Source organism: Phoenix dactylifera, chromosome 10 (assembly GCF_009389715.1).
Source record: "Phoenix dactylifera cultivar Barhee BC4 chromosome 10, palm_55x_up_171113_PBpolish2nd_filt_p, whole genome shotgun sequence".
NCBI classification, from domain to species: Eukaryota; Viridiplantae; Streptophyta; class Magnoliopsida; order Arecales; family Arecaceae; genus Phoenix; species Phoenix dactylifera.
Genome location: NC_052401.1, coordinates 6,158,963 through 6,186,573, shown reverse-complemented (window position 1 = coordinate 6,186,573; position 27,611 = coordinate 6,158,963). Strand labels below are relative to the sequence as shown.

General features: G+C 38.4%; 1 protein-coding gene across 1 annotated transcript in view; it reads left to right on the top strand.

Annotated features, from left to right (window-relative positions):
- Positions 1-376: 376 nt before the first annotated feature.
- Positions 377-27,611, top strand: part of LOC103723314 (glucose-6-phosphate 1-dehydrogenase, cytoplasmic isoform) — a 41,182-nt gene continuing 13,947 nt past the window's right edge. The window contains exons 1-12 of the mRNA XM_008814199.4: positions 377-548; positions 1,691-1,948; positions 4,387-4,472; positions 6,919-6,985; positions 7,064-7,250; positions 9,783-9,940; positions 10,116-10,184; positions 12,792-12,850; positions 13,434-13,470; positions 21,933-22,004; positions 22,207-22,354; positions 22,591-22,686. Coding sequence (XP_008812421.1) covers positions 1,745-1,948; positions 4,387-4,472; positions 6,919-6,985; positions 7,064-7,250; positions 9,783-9,940; positions 10,116-10,184; positions 12,792-12,850; positions 13,434-13,470; positions 21,933-22,004; positions 22,207-22,354; positions 22,591-22,686 — 1,183 coding nt within the window. The 5' untranslated portion in view covers positions 377-548; positions 1,691-1,744. The remainder of the gene's footprint in view (positions 549-1,690; positions 1,949-4,386; positions 4,473-6,918; positions 6,986-7,063; positions 7,251-9,782; positions 9,941-10,115; positions 10,185-12,791; positions 12,851-13,433; positions 13,471-21,932; positions 22,005-22,206; positions 22,355-22,590; positions 22,687-27,611) is intronic.

The window sequence follows — 27,611 nt, the reverse complement described above, 5'->3', positions numbered from 1 at the left end:
TCAAGAACATGAGATACACCATTCAAATAGTGCCATAGCTAATGTAAATAATTCTACTCCACTGACCATTTTGAATAAAATAAATTCATCAACCAGGTGACGGCCGGTATTAATTGTTGTAGCACAACCAGTCACACGATTTTGACCTATGTATAACCTTGGTAATAATCTCCGGACGACACAAGGTATCCAAATCGGCCCGCAGGATTTATGTGGGTCCCAGCAATATCTCTTTCACTGAATCACGTGACGGATGTTCATGCGTCACCCGCTGGATTCGACGACCCAAATCTTTTTTTCTTCTGAAACGTTGACCGTTAGATTCGCTTCCAACGAACCAAGAGATGGGAAGCTGGGAACAAAATATTTATTCCCTCTTCCCTTCCTGTTTTTGTTTTCGTTCTCATTGCACGGTGCATACGGTGGTTGGTAAGGGAGAGAGAGAAAGGTGGTAGGTGGGGATCTTAAAAACCACGACTTTGGAGTATAAGAGGCGGTAGAACCCCAAATTCGTCCTTCTGCGGTGCTCCGAGATCGCATCTTGGAAGGTTTGCTCTTCTTCTATGAGCTCTGTCTTTCTTCTCCTTTGATCGTTTATGCTAGTTGTGTCGTGATCTCACTTGGAATCGATCGGTTTGATCTCTGCCCCATTATTGCATGCAGCTTATTTTTGGAAAAACCTGGGGGTTTTGGTGGGGTTTAGTGTTTACGTGGGCGTGCTTGGAGTTGATAGAATAGAAGGATTAAAAAGCCTCCTTTTTTCTTTATTCTTTTGAAATTTTTGTTTCATTAGAGGTATTTAATCTGTTGGAGACCGATATTCAGATGTTTGAGTTCCTTCTATCAAGCTTAAATTTCATGACGTTATGTGAATTGAAGTATTCATGTTAATTTTTCTATTTGGCGTGAGCGCCATGGAACTTTGTTTCATCTTATGGTTCATACGTTAATACAATTAGTTTTGTTTTAGTTCTAGTTGATGTTATTGTTTTGAGGAACTCGTAATATTTCGTTTTGGGTTAACATATTACTTTTTTCAAAACCTTTCTTGCTGCTAGAAATGTTATTACAGCATCGTAGTGGTTTAATTATGGTCTTGCTTTTGTAATTTTGCTTATTTATACTTGTTTGTATTCATATGGTGTACTATGCTTTCACACAGTGCTAATCATCTTGATATCTAGTGCAAATACAGTCAATTGAATGCTAAGAAGGGCAATATATCTGATACTGTAATCATTACTGCGCTATGATTATTCTACAAAGTCTATGATTGCATGCAGAATCTATGATTGCTGGTATTACATATTTCTGATTTTTTTTCGGGGAAAAAACTCATCATATCATCTAGGAGTTGCTATTTCTGAAAAGGATACATTATAGTTCCCGACATTTGACATTTCATCTTTAAAGAGAAATCTTTATTTCCTTTAGATAATTATGGAATAGATAATATTGGAATTTTTGATATAATTATAGTTGAAGGACAGAAACAGATATATGGAACATAGTTTTTCTTGATTCTGGAACATTTGAAATTTAGATGCTCTATATATGTATTCTTACAGAAAATGCTGATAAGTTTTTCCCTTGGTTCTTTTGGGAGTATTTTAAGTATCGCTTATGTGCTGAAGACTGCTTATTCTCTACTTTCAATAAAACTCTTTATCATTCAATATGCATGCTGCAGGTATAAATCAAAAAAACTGACCTGTGATACAGAAGAGAATTGCAGCAATCAGCCATGTCAATTGAATCACGTGGGTTATATTCAACATCAAGAAATAACTCCCTTGAAAGAAACAGTTTTAGGAGTGAATCTTTCTCAGAGGACAGAGATAGGGAAGTTATACCAGAGGCTGGTGTCCTCTCAATTGTCGTGCTTGGTGCTTCAGGTGACCTAGCAAAGAAGAAGACTTTTCCAGCACTCTTCAACCTTTTTCGGCAGGTTTGTTGGATTTAGCAGGCTAGGAGGGTCAATGAAGGTCTTATATCTTAATCACCATATCCTACGGTACTTAGTTTAAAATATAAAGTTGCATTTGGGAGCTAAAAGGCACAAGAAGTTAATGTATTACTTGCATATTGACTGATGAAAACATTATCAACCAATTCTTTTTGATTAATCTCTTTATAGAGCGGCAATCCTGGCAGCAGAAGAGTAAAGACAATTTTTCTATAGATTTAGTTACCATAAGAAGGTAATTTTATAAGTGGGTGAAGTTTCTTATCTCGTTTTGATAAATGAAAACTCTGAAAATAATGTGCCTGGTTCGGTAATGTACTTTTGTGCTTTCAAAATTGTAATAAGAGACTGTTGTAAAAATAAAGCTTGTGTTAGAAAAGAACATCATTTAAGGTTCTCAACGTAGAACACATAATTAGATGTTATTAAGTTCATCTTATTACCTTTTGTCACTACTGCTTGCATTGCAGATGTCACTAAAAGAGCGGAAAATTGATGTTAATTAGATTCCTAGGTCCTCTGGACCAATTAAAGTGGGGCAGCATTTGAAATCAAAAGCTCTTTATGATTTTTCTTTCACTAATTTGTTTGTAAATACGTACTTCTGATACACAAAGGTTCTGTTAACTGATTAGTTAATATCCTAAATTCTCAGATATCAATTCTTATTTTTGACAGGTGACCAGTTAACGACACTGGTCTACCTTCAGCGTTGATGCATAGTATGTGCCTCTGTGGGACATCTTATAAATAGATGTTGACATAGTGCAAGGTGTGTAAAATTTATTGGTTTAAAATGCTCACTAGTAGAAAGAGCTCAGGAGTCACCAAGTAACACTGCAGACATTTGGATTTCATTGAGACAAAACTTGTTGTATAGAAATTGGCAAATAATTCTCGCAAGGGAAGTAAACAAATATATGTTGACTATACAATGCTTTAGACAGTTTGGATTTTTAAGAAACTTACTAAGCACTTATTTTGGAAGCTGAGTGTAATGTTTGACTTGTTGCAATTGTTGACTGTAGATATTGTCGTAAGTCTTATTTAATAGCTACTGTGCCCTGGAAGGAATTCCTTGCCTTAGAACCTCTGCATATGAAAGTTTTGGGCTGTAGGTCTGGTCATTCAACAATTCACTCAAATATACTCACTCTTTTGACATGCTATTTATTGAACCCCCAAATATATTCACTTTACATCATTTGTAAAATATGCAAGTCTATGTCATTTAGGGTGTGGAACTATGGAGGGTTACTATGGAGTGTTTATATCCTTATATTGGTGCACACTGATGATAACATTTGCTTCTCATCAGTGTAGACTTATAGGTATGTTAGAGAAGAAATAGATATATGATGTGAGTCATGTGACACATATGTACTGAATCTATACATGATTCATTATAAAATTAAAGTAGCATCATTCATCTTTATAATTGTTTAATAAGTGAGACTTAGTGCCTGAAATAATTCTGATGATCAGATTCTAAGGCAGTACGTGCTTTTGCTGATTCAAACTACATAAAGTTAAAACATGTAGGTAAAGCTTCATATATAATGCAACAATGATAATGCCACCACCCCTCCGCGTGAAAAAAAAGAAAAAGGAAATCTGGAAAACAGAAAAAAAAGCTTGCACACACTGAAAATGCAAGCACTTTGGAAAATGGTCCTTTTGATTGAAATTGGGCAAGCAATTATAATTTCATACATGAATATCTTCTTTTGTTGAGTATAAGGTCTGCCGTACCGGTGGCAGCCCGGACCGGTACGAACCGGTCCTGTACCGATTCCTTACCGGTCTGTACCGGTTCTCCAACAATAAACTATCGGTACCGGATTCTATGCTAATCCGGTATCGGTCCCAGGCCGGACCGGTACGTACCGGCCTGTACGGACCGGTACGGCAGACCATGTAAAATTTGATAAGAGGATAAATGGGTGATCAGGAAATTGAATATCCAGTTATTCTCTGAAAGACTTTAACATAGAGAAAACTCGCTAATAGCTTATATTCAGATTTATATCCAGCCACCCCGGTTTAGGTCGGATTCGAACCCAGGTCATTGGATATCACAGCCCAATGGCTTAACCGACTGCAAAACCTACTTGTTTCTTGTGATGAAATTATACATATAATCTATTGATCTGTTGCTTTTCATGGTAATATCAGTCCATTTAATTTGAGCATTACTCAAACATGATAGCTAACAACTGAAGGGCATTTGAAAATTTGTTGAATGGTATTGTCTATATGACAGTGTCACGATTAAGATTTAAAGATTTTTTGACATATATTGCTAAATTCTCATGTGTTATGGTCCAAGCATGTGTAGCTTCTTTCACTTGTAAACTTAGTTTCTTCTAATGTACAAGGTATCCCATATATATTTCTTATATTGGTTGAGATATTGACAGGGGTTTTTACTACCCAATGAAGTTCACATATTTGGATATGCCCGAACAAAGATTTCAGATGATGAGTTAAGAGAACGTATCCGACGGTGAGATTTCATTCTTGTGATTTTGCCCTGATTGGCATCAAGAATAACTACAGAAACTATCACAAGAATGACTTATTTGTCTTTTTTACTGATCACTTTTTGCCTTGGAAAAATATTAAACAAAAAATTCAGTGCTTTACTTTATTAGCCCTTTGATGTTATATTGCAATTTCTTTTTTCTGGTCTAAAGAACAAATTTCTCTTCCATATATTTGTTTTATTAATCCAACTTGGAGCAAGTCGGGATGTTGTGTGCTTCTTTTTCTTCACCTTCCATGCACATGCTAGCTTGAAGGCATGGAGATAATGGTGGTTCATGGAGATCTGGTGGATATTTCATGAAAAGTCTTGAAGGGTTGGACCTAGAAAACAGAAGGTCTGTTGTTGACTTGTCATGTAATGTGGTGGGAAGTTGCTTTCAAGTGGGTTCATTTATGATATATGCAGGTGTTGAGTAATGATGACCCAGGAAAGTCTGGATGGTTGGAGTGGTATTTAATGAGTAGGCTTAGAATTCAAATTTGGTCCCATGAATAGTGGGGAGAAGAGGGAAGTGGGTGATGTTGACGTGCGATTGACGTATCCCTGCAAGCTATCAAAGTGGCAACAACGCCCCTACAAAATTAGCTCCAACACGTAGTACATAAAACAAGGAACTAACTAGTAGCATTAAATTTTCCAGAAAAGCACTTTACAAAGCTTAAGAGTTTGTAGGGTCCAATAAGGAGTGTTTACCATGTTTCTGTAATTTATTGTCAATATGTGTGATTCATCTTCATGAATATTTTGACTTGGCATGGAGTGAGTGTGCAATTGCAGCAAGGCTTCGCAATCGCAAGAGTTATAAGTAACTAATAGAAATATTGTGAAATTTGGTAGAGATTGCTAGTAGGAATTGTAAGTTATAATTGCATTTAAAAGCAGTCTCACAAGATATGATTAACATTAAATTAATCAATTCTATGTGACTATGGAGGATCATGACTAATAGTCTAATGAGAAAAAAACAAGTGCAACTAAGGACATGAAGGCACTTCCACTTTTAAACTGAGGATCGTCGAGCATGTTGTGGTTGATAGAGAGAGGGGGTTGTTGATCCCTTCATGGGTTCTTTTCCAAGCCTTATTGAAGTTGACCTTTACATTTATCATGTGATGAGGAGAGTGATCTAAATTACTTTTTGCAAAATGTAAATGCATTTGTGTAGACCATCTTGAATTGCATCCACCCATGCTTTTTTTCCTCTTAATTTTACGAAATGTGAATGCATTTGTGCAGGCCATCTCTAATTGCATCCACCCATGCTTTTTTGGATTGCTCCCATGATTCTCTAATATGGTTGTCTCTTTAGAATCTCTTGCATATCATCCAGCACAAACAAAAAAAGATTCATGGCATCCTTAGAGGATTCATCCATTCAAATAGGTTAGAAGGATGCACCTTGAAATGACATAAATAGAAAGAAACAAGATACATTCATCAGCAAAATGATTGCGGATACCATAAAACTTTAGATTAGGTTGGACATCCGCTCTAGAGGTAAAAGAAAAAGATGAACTCTAAGTGGGTTGGACCTCCACTCTAGAGGGGAAAAGACCCTAGAGCAGGTCAGATGTCCACTCTAAAGTAAAAGAAGAAAAAGATACATCATAGGCTTATATGCATTGTTTATTGGCTTTGTGTTGTGGTACATTGTGTTTGTCGAGAGAGTTTCAAAATGGAGAAGGATAGTTAGTTGCAGAAATTAGCTCCCCTTGTGTGTTAACTGATGGCTTTCTCCATAAGTAACAAACAAACTCCCCTTTAGTGGTTCCTTTAACTTCCTTTAGAGCTTGATCCATACAAAACTTTCTATTGATAGTTAATTCCATGAATAGTAATTTTATCAAACAATGGTCAATTCATCATTACCAACCATTTCAATAGTTGGCTGACAATCAACAATATTTGGATACAAAAAGATAGTAATAATTTGATGGGTTAATAGTTCATGTGCTTAAAAGGAGAGATTATGACAATACTATAGCTGATGGCAATAGCCGAGAGGGTAAGAAAAATTGGGAGAGAGATACACCTAGAACTTCCTGGTAATGATGATCTTACTGATCTTAGAATCCCTGCAACATCTCTTAATTGTTGAATTGAACTGGACTGAGCACCTCCCTTACCATGAGTGTGCATGAAAGAGAGAGAGAGAGTAAATGCATACAAATGGATAAACTGATGGCAACAAAACCTTGCTAACAGGTTGAAAGAAAGCAAGAATATTGAAGGACAATTGTGCTCCTTTCAGGCCTGAATTTTTTGCTTATATATTCAATTTAACAATAACTGTCCCGCTTACAAAAAAGAAAGAAAAAAGAAAAAAGTAACCGTCTCTCTACAATTCTGGCTTTGGCAGTAATTTCTCTATTGCAATTGCCTCACACTAATATTTATTGCACAGATTCCTTAGTCATGGTAAAGGAGCTTCAACTGAGCATACAGATGATCTGTTGAAGTTTTTACAGTTGGTAAGTAGCCATCTGTTTTCTGCCCTCTGAAGATTCTTAAGTGATGTACCTGAAAAAGGATTAAATGGTACTTTGCAGGTCAAGTATGTTAGTGGTTCTTATGACAGTGAGGATGGATTTTTGTTGTTGAATAAGGAAATTTCAGCGCATGAGTCATCAAAAAGAAGTCAAATGGGAACCTCTCGCAGACTGTTTTATCTTGCATTGCCTCCATCTGTTTACCCTCTGGTCTGCAAAATGATCAGAAGATACTGCATGAACCAATGTAAGCTTATTATGATGAGACCCATTATGAACCTGGATTCTTTAACTTTCAGTTTTCTAATTTGAACTTTGTACCATAAATATTGCACTTGTACTAGCGCCCTCTACATTTGCAGCGAGGTTCATCATTAAATCTCAGTTGTTTTGAGTTAGGGATTCCAAGTGACTTGAAATGCTCATTCACATCTTATTGTGATTGGATTAGAAGTTTTTATGAATGTAATTTATTCTAATGCCTAAAACTTTCTTTGAGTTGCACATAGGTAGCTTAATGCGCTTAATGAATGAATGTCTGGTTAGAGCAGATTGGGTCAAAAGAGAGGACAATTCTTTTCTAATTTTACTGCAATATAAATGCTAATATGCTACGGATATGACCATTCATGTTTAGTTGAGAGAGGAAGTAGCTGAATGAGCTACTTTGAGCTACATGTTTTCAATAAGATTCAGTTTTATTCAAGCTCATGCAGTATTGTCTGTTGTCTTAAATTGTTTATTTTATTTTTAGTATTGATTCAACAACGCAAGTATATCATCATTGTCATCATTAAATTATTATTATTATCTTCACTGTTACATTCTGTCTAAGGACACACTGATAGGAGTCCTTCAGTAAAAGAGTTTCCTGCAAACCGATAAGCCAAGATACTATTTGTTATGCATAAATCAACGTTCTACATACACTATAGGCCTAAATCTCATGTCAGGTATGCTCTTCCAATCATATACATGCAATCAGTGTTTTGTAAATTCTTCCGGTTGATATGTTCTATACTTACTTGGAACATGAAATGCTAGTGCTTCTTGAGTTAGGGAGAATATTAAACTCAATCTCTATTTGATGTTTAACCGTTTTTCTTTTTTTAATCTTGCAAAAAATTGAGATGTAACAAAGTATGGATAATCCCAGTTTTGAACATAGAAGCAACCAGCCTCACCTATTCTATGGAACATTGACTATTTACAGTTCACGTTATGGCAATGGTTAATTTGTATAACTTTCAGCAAAAGAAATATTGCACACCTCGATGGAAAGGGTCGTGAACATTACTTCCAATGGCTTTCTAACAGTTTCCTACTCAAGAAGATTGCCTCCATTGTTAACCTTCTCGCGTAAAAACTAAATTAGTTCTCTTTGATTGTTGTCATTTTTCTTAGTCTTTATATTATCACCCTTTCCCATAAATTTAGGTTCCTTGCAAGTTTGATTCAAATAAATTGAAGCAGCTTTGGAGGTCTTGATGATGGTTTGATGTCCAAAAGCAAATAGCAAATATATGTGCATATGCGTGTGTGCATTTGCATGAGATTCAACAAAGTTTATGCTGATTTTGATTCTGATTCTTTAAGGATAATGAATTGATTCATTGAGATAATGAACCAAGAATATGTATGTACATGCATTTGTGAAGATGCATATGCATGTGAATGTACCTGCTAGTTAGTTTATTCCTCCTTCCATCTTGGTCAACTAGTTATAATTATCTCCTCTGGGTTTATTGAATAAGTGGTACTTATAGGCATTTAATTAGATCCTCGCATGCCCCCTTTTTTTTTGTTTTCTTGGATGAGGATTCAGATGTAGTACAGCATTTGGTTTTTACTTGATAGAACGAATTCCTACTAATGTTATAGCACATTAGCTGAATGATTGAATCTTGAGCCAAATTCTGCATTACTGATATCCATCAGTCATCAACTCTATGTTTTTTATGCCTTTGGATACTTAAGTAGATGCTCGAATTTTGGGAATGTAGCCAATATTTTGAAAAATGTTGTTGAAAATTCTTCTATGATGCTATCATGACAATTAGCTTATATATTTGGGTACCATTGCACTTCATCATTTTCAGATATTTTTATTTAAGGTATTTAGAAAGGGTCATGAGATGATAAACTAGAAATAAAAAACTGTGAGTGTGCTGTTGGGTACTATTGTGCTTCATCATTTTCAGATATTTTTATTTAAGGTATTTAGAAAGTGTCATGAGATGATAAAGTAGAAATAAAAAACTATGAGAGTGCCGGTCATGTTTTTATTAGACTAGGAGTTTTGACTTCATGAACTACATAATTCAAAGGCAGGATAATGCAAAGTTATTCTGCAGGTTTATATGAGAATTATACATATAAAATGCTGAAGCTCATTATCTCATATACTTTGCAGCTGGAAATTAAATTTTGCCAAACACAATTAAACCATTTTGGCACTTAGGTCAAATTCTTTTTTTTTTGTTAGATTACTTATTTTGATGATAACTCATTGTTAACTGAAAGAACAAACTGTTCTAGAAGAGAGTTTACCGAATGAAAAATTTACTATTTACTTGCATATAGAACTACTTGCATGTCATTCGTTACATGAATAATATAAATATAAAATCTTATCTTGCTCTATACTATTATTCACTAATGTAACTCCCAATGCATTTTCTCATTCCTCGCATAACATTGTTCAGTTGTTTCAGCAATTAAGTTTTATGGATCTTCTTTGAAACCATGAATTGCCATTTATTTATATTTTCTTTTTCAGCTGATCTTAGTGGGTGGACTCGTATTGTTGTCGAGAAGCCTTTTGGAAAAGACTTAGACTCTGCAGAAGAACTTAGCATGCAGCTTGGAGAGCTATTTGATGAACAACAGATTTACCGAATTGATCACTATTTGGGGAAGGAATTGGTCCAGAACTTGGTACCATTCGAACTATAACTGAAATATGTCCTTTTTTAGCTTTCGATGGAAATTCTCATAGGCCATGGGGTAGCCCTTTCCCAGATGCCTCTGCCTCCCAATCTCTGGTGAATTTAAATATTCTACTTGCTATTCTCTATTGATCATTTTGTTCTGTGTGCATTTGAATTGGCAGCTTGTGCTTCGTTTCGCCAACCGCTTCTTTGTGCCTCTATGGAATCGTGATAATATTGCCAATGTTCAGGTAATAATTTCTCTGTGGTTGCTGAAGATTGTTGCAGATCTATAGCTCTAATAAGTTATTCCAAAACAATCTGATATATACCATTTTACACAGAAAGAATCTATTTTCTTATTTGTTAGTCAAATTAGTAAGCTCTAACCTTTTCCTTTCTTTTTGCCTCTAGTGCTGGGTATTGTACATTTCATTTTCATTTTTTCAAATATTTTCAATTTTTTTTTTTAAAGTTAAGAATCACAATTTACAATTCTGTTTATATTGAGTAGTGAGAACACATCCTTTCCTTGAGTGCCATGTCCACGACAATTAGATTAGACTGAAGACTAAAATTTACAACAAAGTTTAAGGTTTCATTCCAAGATGTATGGTCTGGCTGTAATCAACATAGTTGGAGAACTACAGGTATGGTGATTTTAGCATCCTCTTGGGAATTTTGTCCTTAGCCAATCTATTTTTGTGTCTATTTTTTTCTCATCTCCATTTACTGATTTTTAATTTTGATGCTTTGTAAAAATAAAATTAAAAGTTGTAAAGGACCCATCCATATATTCCGCATGTTATCTTCCATGCCTTTCATTGAACTTATTTCTCTTTCTAAACCCTAGTTTTTCCAAATCTTAATTCCCTAATGTTGCCCTGTGGCTCTGTCCACTTTGCTATTTACAGATTAGGGATTGGAAACCGGCAAAAACACTTGCACTGTCTTCCTTGTCAAATCCTAAATGTGATTTTAGAGAATCTGATTTCATTTCTGTCCTTCGTTCTTATGGTTGTTGATTGCTCAAATACAACACCTTAGTTTGTTTTAGTAGAATGTCTTGCAACATAGGTGATTACCCCGACTTCATGAATTTTTTTTTTTATCCTTTAGATTTGTAAAATTTAGTTTAAGGGGATTTTGGATATGATTCCCTAACTTGGAGTGACATCATTATCTCCATTGGAAAAGTTAAAGTGTTAATTTATTATTGTAAAACAAAATTCAATGAAAAAAAAAGAAAAGGGGAAAAGGGAAATTTTCCTCATCGGATATAATAAAGTAGGATTTCTATGGCCTATATGATACTCAACTTTACTAGCTTGTTGGTCAGTAGGGCTTGATCGATACCTGACCACTAAATGAAACACACTTAGGGCCTATCTGGGAAATCCAGCAGGATTGGACTAGATTTCCTACAAGAATCAGGCACGTTGCTCTGCCCAACCCATATTCTTCTAAAGGCCCATCCTAATTTTAGCCTAAATCTCATCTGTGGGCTTGTTGGCCTACAAGGGGAAAAAAAAAAAAGATCCATGGAGGTCTTTTTTCTCCTCCCATGGGATTTGGTCTGGGGAGGTATTGGATTGATATGGGCCTACTTAAATAGACAGCCCACTCTATGAATCCCATGTGAAATGCAGCCCAATCCTGCTGGATTTCCTAAATAGGCCTTTAATTATCTACCCAAAGCCGACATCTTAGCTGGTTGAGTCAGGTAGGTTCTGGTCAACAAAACAGATGGAGATGACGTCATTGGATAATTGAATATAGCTTATGTCAACTCTTCTTTTTTTTTTTAAAAAAAAAAATTAATAGTAAAACTAGATATGTACCCTAGATGGATGGAAGTGATCTAGAAATTACTGAGCCAACCTGAAGTTATGATGCAGTTATGGTTCTCACTTCTCAGTGTGGTGGTACAGCAGCCACTGCCAACCTGAGCTATCAGATGAATCTTCAATCCATACATGACTCTGTTTTTGCCTCATGGAATAGTCGATTTTACCTTGCCATTTTTTGAGGTTGTAAAGTACCTCATGAGAAGGTCTTGTCTAACGATGATCTTTTGATGGATTTGTCAACAAAATGTGTCAAATAATTTTTTGTTGAATCTTTCATATAAATTTAATTTACTATTGTGTGGTTTTTAAATGAATTTAGGGATCATTCTTTTATGCTACTTATTTTTATTGATAATATGATGGTTGAGAGGAATATCCATATCTATGATTTTTACAAATAATTTCAGAATTGAGAACTGCTAGAATAAGATTCTGCACACACATATATGGTGGAGAGCGAGTAGCAACTTACATACGGTTCATCAGACCGATGGTTTAGTGATAATACATTATTTTCTCCTAGACCATGCTATCATGATCCTTTGTTTCCTTTTACTGGCTTTAGCGCCAAAGGCTCATCATGAAACATCCTTTTCCTTGACTGGAACTCATGAAACATTGATATTTCACTAGGGCCATAGAGTACTTTCCCATACTGCGGCATGAGTTACTGAGTTCATGATTCGTAGGTGACCATGAGATTGATTAAATTTCTATTTTGTAAAGTGCAAGTTCTGATAAAAGTATTCAATTGCTGCTATGATGATTATGATAATGGAATACTTATAATTTGAGTTGAAAAAATGGAACAGGCCATTATCCCTTTCTTTTTTTTTTACATTAAGTCATGGTTGAGGTTCAGCTCTCACTGCTTAAAAGCTGCACAGCTTTAGTTTTTCAAGATGCTAAAATAAAAATTTGTGTTTAAGAGAAATCTAACATCCATTAAATTGTGAGCATATCTTTTGATTTTTTTTCACTTCTGAGAGATAAACCTATATTCTCCAGATTGTCTTCAGGGAGAATTTTGGAACTGAAGGGCGTGGAGGATATTTTGATCAATATGGGTACTGAAACTTCATATCCTTTAAAGTTATAAATATTCTTCATTTAAGATATTCTGTATCAAAATCTCACAAATGTGCAAGCTTGCAGCTGGTGCTATTAAGGAAAATGTGAGACCCTTGGTTTACAATATTTTATTCAAAGCTCAGTTTCACATGCTTTGTATGATTTTGTTCTCCTTGAGGATTTCAGCATATGTTTCCTTATTGAAGTAGGACACTGACTTTTATCCTAGAGTTGCTGAGCCAAATCATTACACTCATCAATTCGATGTTGAGAAAATTTGGTCCAATCATAGTTTTGCATAATAACTGCTTGTATATAGTACAAGACCCCTTCCCTGTATTGATTTGAACCCAGTCCCACTTCTCCTTGGAATCACTGACTTTTAGATGTGCTTATTTCCATGTGTTTATTTTTTGGTATAGTTACCATATCTGTTCACTTGTTGAAATAGCTCAGTCATCCTTTATCATATGCGGGAATTCAGAAAACTAATATTTGTTTATGCTGGCGATTTGCTCCATCATTGCATTAAAACTTTTGACAAGCTAACTTCCTTTAATTTTTTTTTTTGCTGTGCAGAATCATTCGTGACATTATTCAAAATCATTTATTGCAGGTAAACAAGTCATATCACATTGTGTTCGTTGCTTGCACTAAAACATTTGGCATTAGAATGGTTAAATTTTATATAGTGACAGAAGGATTAGTATTTGTTTACTAAGTTTGTGCACCACTACTATTTATTTATGTATTTGTTTGATAAAACAGTTTCTTCCTGTTCTTCTATCATCGCATGTTTATTATTCTATACTGGAGATTAATATTTACAAAAGCAATTCAGGTCATGCACTAAGTATTAAATTTATAGTTGAGTACAAACATCTCAGAGATTGGAGGCATATTACTAGGCACTTTGGATTCTAATCTCCTAGATATCACAATAATCCAAAAAAAACCTGGGCCTTTTATTCAACATAAATCAAGATAGCTGTTGCATAATTTCTCACGAATTTATACAATATTGTTCAAGTCTTCTGGAAAACTGAAGATCACATCTCTCCAAGCGCCTCTAAATCTTACAAAAACCTTTTGCTCCCTAGGTTTAATGCTTTTCCTATTTCTATTTGTTGTTAACTCTTTTTTCCATGTTTGAAGGTCGTGGTAATCATTGTTGTCAAAATCTAATGGTTCACGGCCTAATTCTTATGATCCAGATCAAAATGGTCTTAAAAGACATGGATCTTATATGTGGTTTGGGATCAGTTAGAAACATAGGATCCAGATCCATATTTTGAATTATACAATTCCTTGCACCATAAGAACCAACTTGATTATACCATCTTAGGCAAGGTTCGCGGTACCGATCGTACCGACGTACCGGTCGGCTCCGGTATCGGTACGGTACCGGTGCCGAACCGAGCCGAACCGATACCGTACCGATAGGGCACATTCGGCCTGGTTTCGACCCCATCGTCGTTTTTTTTTTGGAGTTCTTTCACTTTTGGATATTTTTTGGATGTTTTTATATTTAAGTTTAAGGTTAAAACTAGATGATGCAACTTATTACTTCCAAATGATTCAAACAATGAGACGAAGAACATAAAATTTTTAAATTAAGATACAATCAATTACATACATTTAAAGCACTCTCGAATATCTAAAATCGGATCGAGTGGCGATGCTTCTCGTCAATATCTGGATCATCAGCATAATATGGAGGCAGATCAACCCATCCCTCTAACCAAGCGGCATTGTAGTCTTGTATGCTCAATCCTCGAGGAATGCGTGTTGGGTCATAAGAACTCTCGGATCTCTCGCTGAAGCTCTGGCTCTGAGAGGTGTCTTAATAAGGGGCCCATCCGAATATGCCGGCACCAAAATCCGACCCGTAAGACCCTCTGGAAAATGACTCCGATGCACCATATCCATAGGCTGGCTGAGGCGGCGGATAATAGGAAGACTTGGAACTTGATACATCAATGGATCCGACTCCACATGGGAGGTCATCTGCAGCTGCATCCTGGCCTTTTGAACGACCTCGAGGAGCTCTTCTTCGATATGCAATGGTATCTGACCGGCCTATATCAGACGGCCTACCGTAGTCCGTATCTTGTGTAGCATGTGTAAACTGAGACTCACCGGTGTATCGAAAACCTTCCTCCGGCTGTGTCTCATAAGTAGTACCATACTGTCCTCCACTTCCTCCATGGCTAGTAGATCCATCACCACCAGAACTTTCATCGCTGCTGGTCCAAGTCTCCTCCTCGACACTCTCTATTGGGGCCCTTTCCTTTCCTTTTCTTGTTTGCTGGGATTGACGCCCTCCTGATCGAGTCGACTGGGTAGTAGAGCGTCCTCGTCCTCGCATGAGAGGATCATCTCTCTGAACGGGAGCGTCGTACCAGTCATGCGGTGACTGGCTCCCCTCTAGCCACGTCATATCAGCTGTAGGAGTGCGTGGAATGTTGCGCTCAGCCCATTGCTGTGGATCGACTATAGCCTCGGTGGTTATGATGCTGGCTGGTCATCGAGGCGATCCTGGCTCATCAAGCTCGGGCTCCTGCTGCTGGGCCGCAAGCCAGTCGAGCATAGGATTATCATCATCTGTAAAAGTCCTATAAATGGGATCTGCATACTTGAGCTACACTTCCTCCTGAATGCATTTTAGCCTCAACCGCAGATTGTAGTGCACATAAACTAGGTTGTTGAGGCACTTTTGTGTCAAACGGTTCCTCTGTTTGCTGTGGATGAGGCCGAAGGTGGACCAGTTGCGCTCACAGCCACTCGAGGAGATCGTTTGGGAGTGGATCCGGATAGCTATCCGCTTAAGATTTTTTGCGGATCCGCCAAAATGAATCCACCATTCAGCTGCAAAAATATTTAAGATAATTACATTTTACATATATGATGGCCTCATAGTTGAAGATAATTCAGATGCAAAAATGTCTTGCAAATTTGTATTATACCTAGATTCATAGTTGTCTTGCTCACGACAGCTGGTCGCTGTCCAAAGCTATGGCTGCTCTCTCTAAATAATTTGGTCTGTTGAAAGAAGTTTGTTGTAGTATGTCAATAATATAAGATTCGATATATTTACATATGTTACTAAATCATAGTTACCTCTTCTATACATGACGCGGCGACTTCTGGATCAGGCTCCATCTTATAAATAACATTACGCAGAGCATGAAGAAGTTCATCATCCATACCAATTCCACTCTCGTACTGAAACCGGAGATTCAGATAGTATGCTGCACATAGATGACACCATCTTAGTATAATTATACAAATATATCAATCTGTATAATTATCAATATTATCGCTTACCTGCTAGATGCAATTCTCTACCCATTTAGGCTCCCCACCGCCGCTCAATGATGTCGATGTACTCTTGGGCATGGGCTACATCTGCCTCCATGATCTGAGCCTTTGCCTTCTCCATCATGTGATACAAAAAGCCCATCTGGGGGTACCTCTCGCTATCCACGGCCCGCAGCACTTCATATAATGGTTTGATAGCCTTGACTATCGCATTGGCCTGCTGCCAGAATGACTGCCTGCTTACCAAGTCTTCCATTCTGCTTCCTTCAGTGCCGGCCTGGGCATATCTACTTTTCTGCCACTCGGGACTAACAAACATCTGACGTAGAGCTCCTTTCTTTTCGATAAAGCTATCAAGTGCAATGTAATTCGTAGCAAACCGTGTGACTCCTGGTCTAAGAATTTCTCCTCCTGCATACTTTCTCATTAATGAAAGAACCCAAGTATGGCTATAAATATACCTGGTGATGCGTTGGGCTATCTCCACCGTATGTTGCACCCTACGGATCTTTCCAATATCCATCAGGATGAGGTCGATGCAATGTGCAGCACATGGGGTCTAGAAAATTTATGGTCGCCGCTCCATCAAGACCTGCCCGGCCAACTTATATTGCGGCCCGTTATCAGTGACGACCTGCACGATATTCTCCTCTCCAATCTGATCAATCACCTCCTCCATAAGTCTGAGGATGTATGAGGCGTTGTGCACCTTATCCGAAGCATCAACTGACTTGTGGAAGAAGGTCTTCGTATCACAGTATGTCAGAAAGTTGATGATGGCCCGCTTTGTCGGACCGGTCCAACCATCACACATCAGAGTGAGCCCATATGTGGGCCACTTGCTTTTATATGAGCCAATCCAATTCTCTAGCTCCTCCTTATTGTTGTCAAGAAGCTCACCGTAGATGTCCCTCGGGCCTGGAGGATCGACACCGGGACCGGCAGACTGTATGGCAGAAATGACAGACTTGTAGTATGTATTGTCTGCAGCATTCGCTGGAATGTGGCTGAAGTAGAACCAGAATCCAATAGCTCGCTACATATCCTTTTTCTTCTCCTTCTTCCACATTGTGTCTACCCTTTGCTGCTTCGAATCTCTCCTGGGGAAGGCATGCAGATCTACATCATGGATTGACGCACCTGGTGGAATCCCTCCGGAAGACTTCTTTCGGCCACCAAAACCACCCAGGATAGATGCAATCCGGCTACGTCCTCTGCCCTCGCCCTCCCTGACTGAGGTTGTCATTTGAAACTCTGGATCTTGTCTGCTTCCACCAGAACCGGCGTTCGACTCGAAAAACGAGGGCCCAAATCGAGCCCGATGCCTCGCCACCTTCTGCTGCCACCGATCATCCAGACTCGCCCGCATGGCAGCCTGGATCTGTGCCTCCTCATCTAGACCCTCGACCTCCTGTGACTCAATCAAGTGATAGGAAGGTGCTTCTGCAGCTTGGCGTTCCACCTTTGCTTTCTGCTTGGCAGCCCTCTCCTTGGCTACTTTGATCTCAGCGAGGTTTTTTCTCATCAGCTGACGGGTGCTCGGTGGACACTCCGAGCATGCAGATATCTCACGAGAATTACCAGCTAAGTGCTGCTTTAATCTGGTTACTCCTCCTCCTTTGAAGCACTTGTGGCAATAATTGCACTGAAACTGGTGCCGTTCACCGAGCATCTTTCCATGCTCCCAGCCAATATTACGCTCTTGGGGTTGCCCTCTCCTTGACGGCTCCATTCCTACAACCACATTAATTTTTTTCAATTTCTATTTTTTTGTAATTAAAAATTAATGTTTAATTTTTTTAATTAAATTTTAAATTATATAAATTCTGTAAAAACAAAAGTTAATGTCACCATTAACATCGTCCATATATCGACAACATATAAAAAATTCAAGACGAAATGGAATCATTGAATCATTTCCTATTTTTTTGGCAATTTTTGACTTAATTTTTTTAAGCAATTTAAATGAAATATTAAAAAAACAATGTAGGGGGAAAAAATTTTACCTTATTTAGTTTTTGCTGGATTTTTCTTCAAGAAAAACGACGCTCTCCGACCTTTCTAATTTTTTTCATGCCTTTGTCTTTGCCTTTCTCTTCTTTTCCTCCTCCTTTCTCTCTGCCTTTCCTTCACCTAAGCTGATGGATTTGGCTTCAGCATTCGGTCAGCTTTTATAGCCAACCGTTAAGGCACTGTGGCACTTTGAAAAGTGCCACTGTGAGCCACAGCGCGGCACTTTTGAAGTGCCGCACGAAGTGCCGCACAAAGCGGCACTTTGAAAGTGCCTCTGGCCAGCGCGCTGTGGTACTTTGAAAGTGCCACAGCGCTGGCACTAAAATCCAGCACCGAACCGGTACCGGTTCGCACCGGTTCGAGCTTATACCGGAGCGGTTCGCACCGGTTCGAGCTTATACCGGAGCGGTTCGCACCGGTTCGAGCATGTACCGGTGCGAGCATCGAACCGAACGGTTCCGACCCAATATATGGGTCGGAACCGTTTTATACCCCGGAACCGGACCGGTGCCAGTCGGTACCGATCCGGTTCGGGCTGAACCGACCGGTACAGGTCGGTTCAGCAGACCCTGATCTCAGGGCTTGCCAAACCGATTCGAACCACTCGGTCTGGGCGTATCTACCCAAACCTCTACGGAACCAAGTCAATTTTGCTGTGTGGTTTAGAACAAGCGGAGAATTGGTTTGAACCGAGCGAAACTCGGATCGGCTCAGTTCTAATTAGCGCATGCTGGTTCGATCATATTGATTCCTTTAAAAAACCCCTACCATCCCCGAACTCTCTCTCTCTCTCTCTCTCTCTCTCTTTCTGCCCTCCCTTCTCGGTCACTCACTCTCTCTCTCAAACTCTTCTCTCTTTGCTTGGGCCACCAGTAGGATGCTGGTCACGAGGGACTTTGCCTTGCTAGCCATTGGCCCCCTTCTTGACCTCCAAGCTCTCAATCTTCTCCATCACTCCGCTTGCCACCAGCTCCCTTTGTGACCTCTAGCCTCTGATTGGAGACCTCTGGCCCTAGTCAACGATCTTAGGCCTCTGACCGACTACCTGCTGCCTCGATTGATGGCCTCCAGCCTCTGATCAAAGACCTTTGACCCCGAGTGGTGACCATTGATCTTCGATGGATGACCTTCGACCCCTAATCTGCCTATTCTTTGGTATCCTTTCTCTCTGTCTCTTGCTCGCTTGCTCTTAGCAGCACGTGATCAACATTGATGTACATTCCTTGTATCAATATGGTACGATATTGTACGAACCCAATATTGGACCATTGGCGGTCACGATACGGTTTCACAAATTTTGCTTAACAATTTTCCCATTGAACCTATAAATGTTCGTATTTTTGTGCTATTTATTTATTAAATTACATGTAATTACATTTTTCATAGTTTATTTTACTATATGACTTTTTTAATTTTATCAATCATTTATGAGTCTTGAGGCAAATTTTTACAGCCAAATGCTAGAACCAAAGTTCTTAGAATTGGTACTTGAGGGATATTGGCTGGCGACTGGTTAGGCACGGTACGAACCCCTACCGTGCTGGTCTGGGGCATACTAACACAGGGGGAGCCAAAGAGGGAGGGGAGAGGGGGAAGAGGGAGAAGAGAGAGGGATGGGAGGGGGAGGGAGAGGGAGGGGGAGAGAGAGGCCGAGAGAGAGGGCTCAAAATCCCTCATCTCATCGGCAAGGGGATTCCCTTATTTGGTTTTGAAATAGGGGATGTTTTGTAATTTTTTTTGAAAATTTCGAACTAAAGTTGGCGAGCCCTCTCTCCCCCTCCCTCTCCCTCTCTCTCCCTCCCTTCCTCCCTCTCTCTCTCTCTCTCTCTCTCTCTGTCTTTTCCTCTCTCGCCTTCTCACTCTCCATTTTGATTTGCCTCTCTCGCCTTCTCGCTCTTCCTTCGTTTTGAACCGATGGACTAAACCGTGCCGGTAAGCTACCGGTCCGGTTTAGTACGCTCTGAACCGGCCGGTTCAGCATACCTTGATTTGAATCTTATTATTTTTTCCTAAATATTCTAATTAAAATGATAATTGAATTGAGAGGTATTATATAAATCTCTTGGATAACCAGACACACTGTGTGCTCATTAGATATGCTCTATATGGGCTGGAAACTAGATTCCTTATATGTTTTCCTTTTTGTTTTCAATTCATATGTTCTATATTTGACTCATATTTCAATTTTGACATTGATTTTACATTTTAAAAATATTCATAAGATATCAAAAAAATCTTACGATCTATGATTCGATTCACCATCTGATCTGATCCTAACCACAAATCCATTTACAACTTGATCTTGATCTTAACATTGGTGGCAATGCCTGTGGTATGCTGAAGTGGACCAATTATGGGTTAGGGTTCAAGTTTATGTCAAATCTTAATAATTTCATTTTGAAACTGTAGGAGGCATACATGTGGCATATTATTAACTAGAGTAGAAAAATCACTGCATATTAGTCACTGCTGCCAATATGTCCTTTCTGCTCTGGATGGTACTATAGATATGTTATGCTTCATGCTTGACCTGCTCAACCATTGCATGTATTGTTAACCTTCTGAAGCCCTATTAACTTATTATATCGTTGCTTTTGATTTTCTTCCCTTTCCTCGCCTCAACTTATTCTTATGTGCCATGAGTGTCCCATGTATATGAGATTCAATCTTGTTATGTACTTTCTCGTTAACTAATTTCTTGTAATTAAGCAAGGATTCCTAAGTACATTTGAAAACCACATTATCTATGTCGGTTTGTTTAGATGGTTTAAGGCTTAGTGTTTTGATCATGCTAACTAAAAACTTGACCTAAAAAGCTTAAGCTGTTAGGAAATGGGTCAACATACATTAATCTTAACATTCCTCATGTGTGGTCTAGACCATGCATATGGAGGGGTAAACGAGTTATGATATGAGATGTATCAAGATGACTACCACGTTAATTAATTATATAAATAATTGTTTTGGAGGGGATTTGAACCCTTAACCACTAAAAATTGGATTGTGGTTTCATCCTTCGCGTGAAAGAAGGATACAGTCATTGGGCATGAAGAAAGGTGTATCTTTGTTTGCGTGAAGGTTACAACCGCTATCCTGAACAATTGCAGATTTGATACCTTGTAAACTTATCACTTGATGCCAAAAACTTAAGCTATTAGGGAACTGGTCAACAATGTATGTCAGGTTTAACAGATCATGCAACCACAATGAAAGTGAAATATTTTTCAACTTAACATTTCCAAACAGTTGTCTCCATATTCTCTCCTTTTGTACTTGGAAAGGAGTAGCCATATTATGTTCCTAAACCATCTCAGATTCTCAGTAAATTATAATCATTTGTCATATTGCAGAGAATTTGCCCACGTAGGGGCAGCTCAATAATCTGTCCATGTTTGCAATAATAAATAATAATTCATAATCCTGTGCTGAACTATGTCTTTTTTTATGATTTTATTACAAATAAGCAAAAAGTTATCTTTTGAAAGCACAAAATTTGCCGAGAATGTAGTATACTTGGTCAGATCTGCAACAAGAAGTTTTGTTGTTTTGCCATACTAATCTACATAATGTCTTTAAAACTGGGCATCACTATAGTCTCATTCTGATTATGTTTAATAGACCAACTTACTTTTCATATGCTGTCTTCTTGCTTGCTTCTTTGCACATAATTTTCCTAAGAAACATCTCTTTTGGTTGTATCCAAAATTTGAAAATTGGCCAATAAATTATTTTGCACTGGTGCAGGTTCTTTGTTTAGTTGCCATGGAGAAGCCCGTATCTCTTAAGCCAGAGCACATACGAGATGAGAAAGTGAAGGTTATGAAGTTCATTTGCTATTGTAGATACCACATTGTTCTACTTGCATCTATCTGCTATTTACCAGATAATATAACCATTTTGCTTTGTACAAAATTACAAATAATAACTAGACAATGAAGAATATTGTTTTTCTTTTTTACCTCCTGTTCATGCCACACCTAACCATGATATTGGGAAATTGTATGATTGTTTATATCAGGTTCTTCAGTCAGTCCTACCCATAAAATACGAAGAGGTTGTTCTTGGACAATATGAGGGATACAGAGATGACCCAACAGTTTCTGACAAGTCCAACACCCCAACTTTTTCAACTGTTGTTTTAAGAATACACAATGAAAGATGGGAAGGTTTGTGAAATTTTAGAACAAACTTTATTAGTACTCATTATCTCTAAGTGCATCCATTATCTAATCTTTTCATGGTAATGTTTTCAATCTTGTGTATAGATCACTAGAATCTAATAATTGTGGCTGTATATATTTTTATGAAATCAATGACTAGGCAAATGTCTTGAATTACCTAGTGGTCAATATTGTGTTTTTCATTATTTTAAACCAATGCTAATAAAAACCATGCACTGCAGGTGTCCCTTTTATACTCAAGGCAGGAAAAGGTTTGAATTCAAGCAAAGCAGAAATTCGTGTTCAATTCAAGGATGTTCCCGGTGACATCTTTAAATGTATAGCTATTTGCATTTACTGATTATACAGATGGCTTCTATCAGCTTTGTTACATTATCTTTCTGTAAGTTTTTTCTTGATTACTTTCAGCATCTAGCAGCAATAGTAGACAACCTGAGAAAGCTAGGAAGCAAAACTTTTAATGAAACAGAAGTAATTTTGCAATCTCAACATATCTAACAATGTTATTATAATGTGGAACAACACTATAGTGCTTTTACTGAAACAGAAGTAATTTTGCAATCTCAGCATCTTGATACTGCTATTTGTTGAAAAATATTTTTATGTCCTTGGTCTACTGTGCCGGTATCGGACACCGTACCGGTTGTCTGACGGCACAAGTTGGTACAGGCCCACAACATGTCGTGTCGTGCCGTGCCGGGCCAGGCCTATACCGACACAATAGAGGAGGCAGGGGAGAGAGTGAATGAGAGAGTGAACGGGAGAGAGGAAAAGAGAGAGAGAAGGGAAAGAGAGGGAAGGAGAGAGGAGGCTGGCGCCCGGGCAGGAGGCGGAGGCGGAGGCTGCTGCCGGATCCCTATTTCATTCGAAATAGGGGTTCGGCCGCTAAAAAATTTTGCAATTTTTAAGTGAAGTCGCCAAATCGTTTGTCGACTTCACTTAAATATTGCAAAATTTTAAAAAAAGTAAGTAAAGTCGGCAATGAGTTTGCTGACTTCAACTTAAAATGTGCAAAAATAAAAGAGGCCCCTTCAGACTCCTGTTTCGAACAAAACAGGAGATCGGAGGTGGAGCCCCGCCTCTGCTCTCCCTGGCCTCCGCCGCCTCTGCGCGGAGGCTCGGCGGAGGCTCTCCGGCCTCTGCCGACCAGCTCCAGGCCGGCCTCTCTTCCTTCCTCTAGCTCTCCCTCTCCCTCCCTCTCCCCTGTCTTTTTCTTTTTTTCTTCTCCTCCCCCTCCGGCAATGGCGTCTCGGTTTGATTGCCAGAATCGTCCCGGTAAGCCGCCGGTACGGCTCGGGACGTCCGGAACCGAGTGGTTCGGGATGGTTTCGCCGATCATGTTTATTTCTAAATAAGACTATTCATTCAGTTTTATTTCTGCCTCTATGATATAACATCCCATTCAAGGGTGAGTCTTGACGCAACAATAAAGTAAGGTCGCTCTATTGTGACCTAGAGATCACAGGTTCTAAATATGGAAATAGTTTCTTTGCATGCAGGGGTAAGGCTACGTACATCTAACTCTCCCTAGACCTGCAAGGGCAGGAGCCTTGTGCATTGGGCTGCCCATTATGATATAACATCTCATTGGCTTTCTTTGTCCATCTACCTCTTGATCAATGCACTGATCTCTTTCCTAGGTCTATTAAATAGGCTGACATCGGGCATGACTTGTGCATTAAGGGTTATTTTCTCTATGATCATAATAATTCATGGCTTTTATATCTCATATGTTGTTACTTCTTTGAAGATGTTCCTTACCAGGTCTTCGTCTAGCCATTTTCCTAGCTTTCTTGCAAGTTTTTGATCAAGTTATCCATCTTTCTCTTTATTATTCTTCCTTGAAATTCTTGCTTTACTTTCAACCACCTCTTGAGCTTTACCAGATAAACTGCTTATCCCCATTTTTCCACAATCTTGTGATTCTTTTTCTTGTTATGGTTCCTGTTGCAACTTGCTTTCTTGCTACTTCCTATGCGTGCACCCTGTATGAGTTCAATTTCTCATATATTGCATCAATTAATCGTTTCCAGCCTAGATGATGGTGAAGATGCTTCATATTCTAAGTGGCTATTCATTCTCACCAAGAGCATTGATCCTTCCATGCACTATGCAACATTTAGAGTTGCATGATAACCAAGGTAAGGGCTTTTAGTTTCTCTTTAACTCTAGGGACATTCTTTCCACCCTGATGGAAAAAGATCCCTAACAGCCGCAAGTGGGTTGAACAACCAAAGACTAATCTACTGTTGTAGTCTTGTCTTATTGCTCGTCTTCACAAGACTGTAGTACTAATTACAAACAGACCTTCACCTTTATGGTGATGATTTCTACTACGGGCCTTCATATTGTTGTTGACTTATCTTGCGATTAATCTCTCTTTATTAGACATGAATGTTGCTTTTTATTTTTCATGTTGAGTGGTTTAAGTGCACCATTTGGCATGACAAATTCTTGTAACATCGTTATGATGTTGTGAACCAAAATGAAGTCATTTTACCTGACAAAATGCTTCAGTCAAGTAGTCACTCACGTATCGTTATATGAAATTCTTTCTATTACTCTATTTTGCCTTGAGGTTCATTCTTGGGGATGTTTTCTTTCAAATTTCATAATAAAGTTACCTTCTTAAGACTTAATATTAGACACATGGTTTAGGTCTCTTTGCAACATCTTCAGTTTTTACTTTGTCTTCTCTCACCACACACTTGTTATAATGAGTGAGGAAGCTAGTGGATCAATCATGTGCTTGTGCAACACTCATATCACTAGTCCTACAATCAAGCTTCATGTTTAGCAAGTTTCAAAGAAGGAAAGTTTCATGCTCCAAATACGGAACATAACACGACCATGCTATCAAGGGGTACAACTCACGATAACATGAAGCCAAACATTTTATTTAACTTCCAAATTTATTTGAAACAAAAATAATAAATAAAAGTCCAATTTCATCATCCATTAAATGAAACCAATACTGATTTAGAGTGCCTAAATTCAAACACAAATACCAAACCCATAATCCTCAATATACTAAGCTACAAATTCATGACCATTAAAGAATTAATGTTCTTATAGATCGCCAAGCTTGTTAGCACGAACTCCAAGCCTGGGCCATCCTTCGTCTCTACTGATCCTATTTGCCTGGAGAGAGAAAAATAAAAATAGAGATATATGAGTGACACTGCTTAGTAAGTAAATCTTACTCTACCTTACCAGATTAACTATAAGTTTTTTCATGTCAATGCATTATTTAAGAAAAATAATAAATATTACAAAATAAAGCATTTCATAGTACAAAATATTAAAATATGTCATAAAGCCAATCATGCATGCATAAATCATTCATATTTCATAAACATGGTTTCAAGAATAAATTTATAAATCATCTCTTTGCCATTTAGCCGTATCATAATTCAAAACATTGCTCACAGATATTCGTACTACGGTCACTTTAAATCCGTGACAGGGTTCGTGTTCGTAATCGACAAAAATTTTTGTTTCGTATGCCAACTTTATATCTGTTGGTGGAGCCTATGTTTGTATGGATGTTAGCTTCAGATGTTGATTTTTCTAATTTTAGAAATCATACATAGCTATCTAAGAGCTTTTAGAAAACTTATATCTTTTTCTTAAAACATACATATAAATAGATAAAAACATACTAAATGGCATGATCAGATTCATATCGCATAAACAAAGCTATTTTTATTAAAACATTCATGAAACTATATTTCATAATAAAGCATAATTTTCATAACATATATACTGATCCGTAATTTTAAGAAAAGCATAATATTTCCACAAGTAAATTTTATGCACGGAAAACATGATCATTTGAAAATAATGAATAAAATCTACTTACATCTTCTGCCTTAGACCGTCAAATTTTACTAGGTAAATCTGCTAAACCAATTTAAAAATATTAAAAGCGAGATTAATTTCTGTTCGATGATTTTAATCGAATTAAAATAATAAGAAAAGAAGATAATTGATCGAGTGATAGAGTACGGCAGCTCCAGATGAGTCAGGTTTAAGCAACTCGATCAATGAATTATGGGGTATGGATTCGATCAGGACCAAGGTCGTTCGACATGGCTCATCAGTAGTGGGTTCTATGGATACTTAACATGGCCGGGTTGATCGGTCCAATGGGCGGCCCGAGTAGTTTAGGGCCTCTTTTCGGGGGTCAATTTGGGTTTATAGATCAGATCAACAGAACCCTATATTGGGATCTATAAGTCTTCTAGAGAGAGAAAGAGGGAGAAGAGAGAGAAGGTAAAGAGAAGAAATGAGAGAGATTCTCTCTCTTCTTTTCTTTTTTTAACTTTTCTTTTTCTTCTTTCTTTTCTCATTTGCAGAACAGGGGAAGGAGGCAGCACACCGCGACCATAGTCATAGTGGTTCGATGCGGTGGCAGCCAGAGGCGATCGAGGGCAGTCGTCGTTGACTGCTGGATGAAAATAGGGCCAAACGGGGAGTTTCTTGGCTCGGTGATTCTCGGGTCCCAACCCACTCGCCTGCGGTTGGAAGTTCGGCTCCGACCAGGGATGAAGGTAGGAAGGCCGGGCGACTCAACCAAGGTCTCGACATCAACAATCGGTGCTGCAGGTGGCTGAAATAGAAGGAAAACTTCGGCCAAAAGTTGGAAAAAAATAAAGGGGTCTGATTTTCGGTCGATTTTCGGCCGATTGCTAGGCCAACGACCTTAATTTTGGGTCATGGAAGAAGAATAAGAAAAGGGGAGGAAGGCTAGGGCATTACCTTGGTTCTGGTGGCATCTGACGGCTTAGATTTTCAGCGAACATGAAGACGCGCAATCGTGAGTTCAAGGGGAAAAAAGAGAGAAGAAGGGCTGATTACCGTCGATGGAGGGCCCAAAGGAAGGAAAAGGTGTTTATATAGAGGAGACCTAGGGCTCCAGTAGCCCTAGGTCTCCAACTCCTAGTCAGGGTCATCGGGAAGAAGGGAGGAAGGAAGACATCCATCGAGAGTCTTCCACTCGTCACATGCGAAGCACATGCGGGGCTATAGCATTGGCCAAGCCCAGTTGGGTGAGTCAACTGGACGGAGCTTGGGTGGGCCCTCACATTCTTCCCCCTAAAAGAGTTTCATCCTCAAAAATTAATGTTCCTTAATTTTTAAACAAATGGGGGTACTTTAGTCTTTCATCTAACATTCCACTATGCTTTCACTGCGCAACTCTGATATGATCTCTCTTCTATACCCATCCTATGCCTAACTC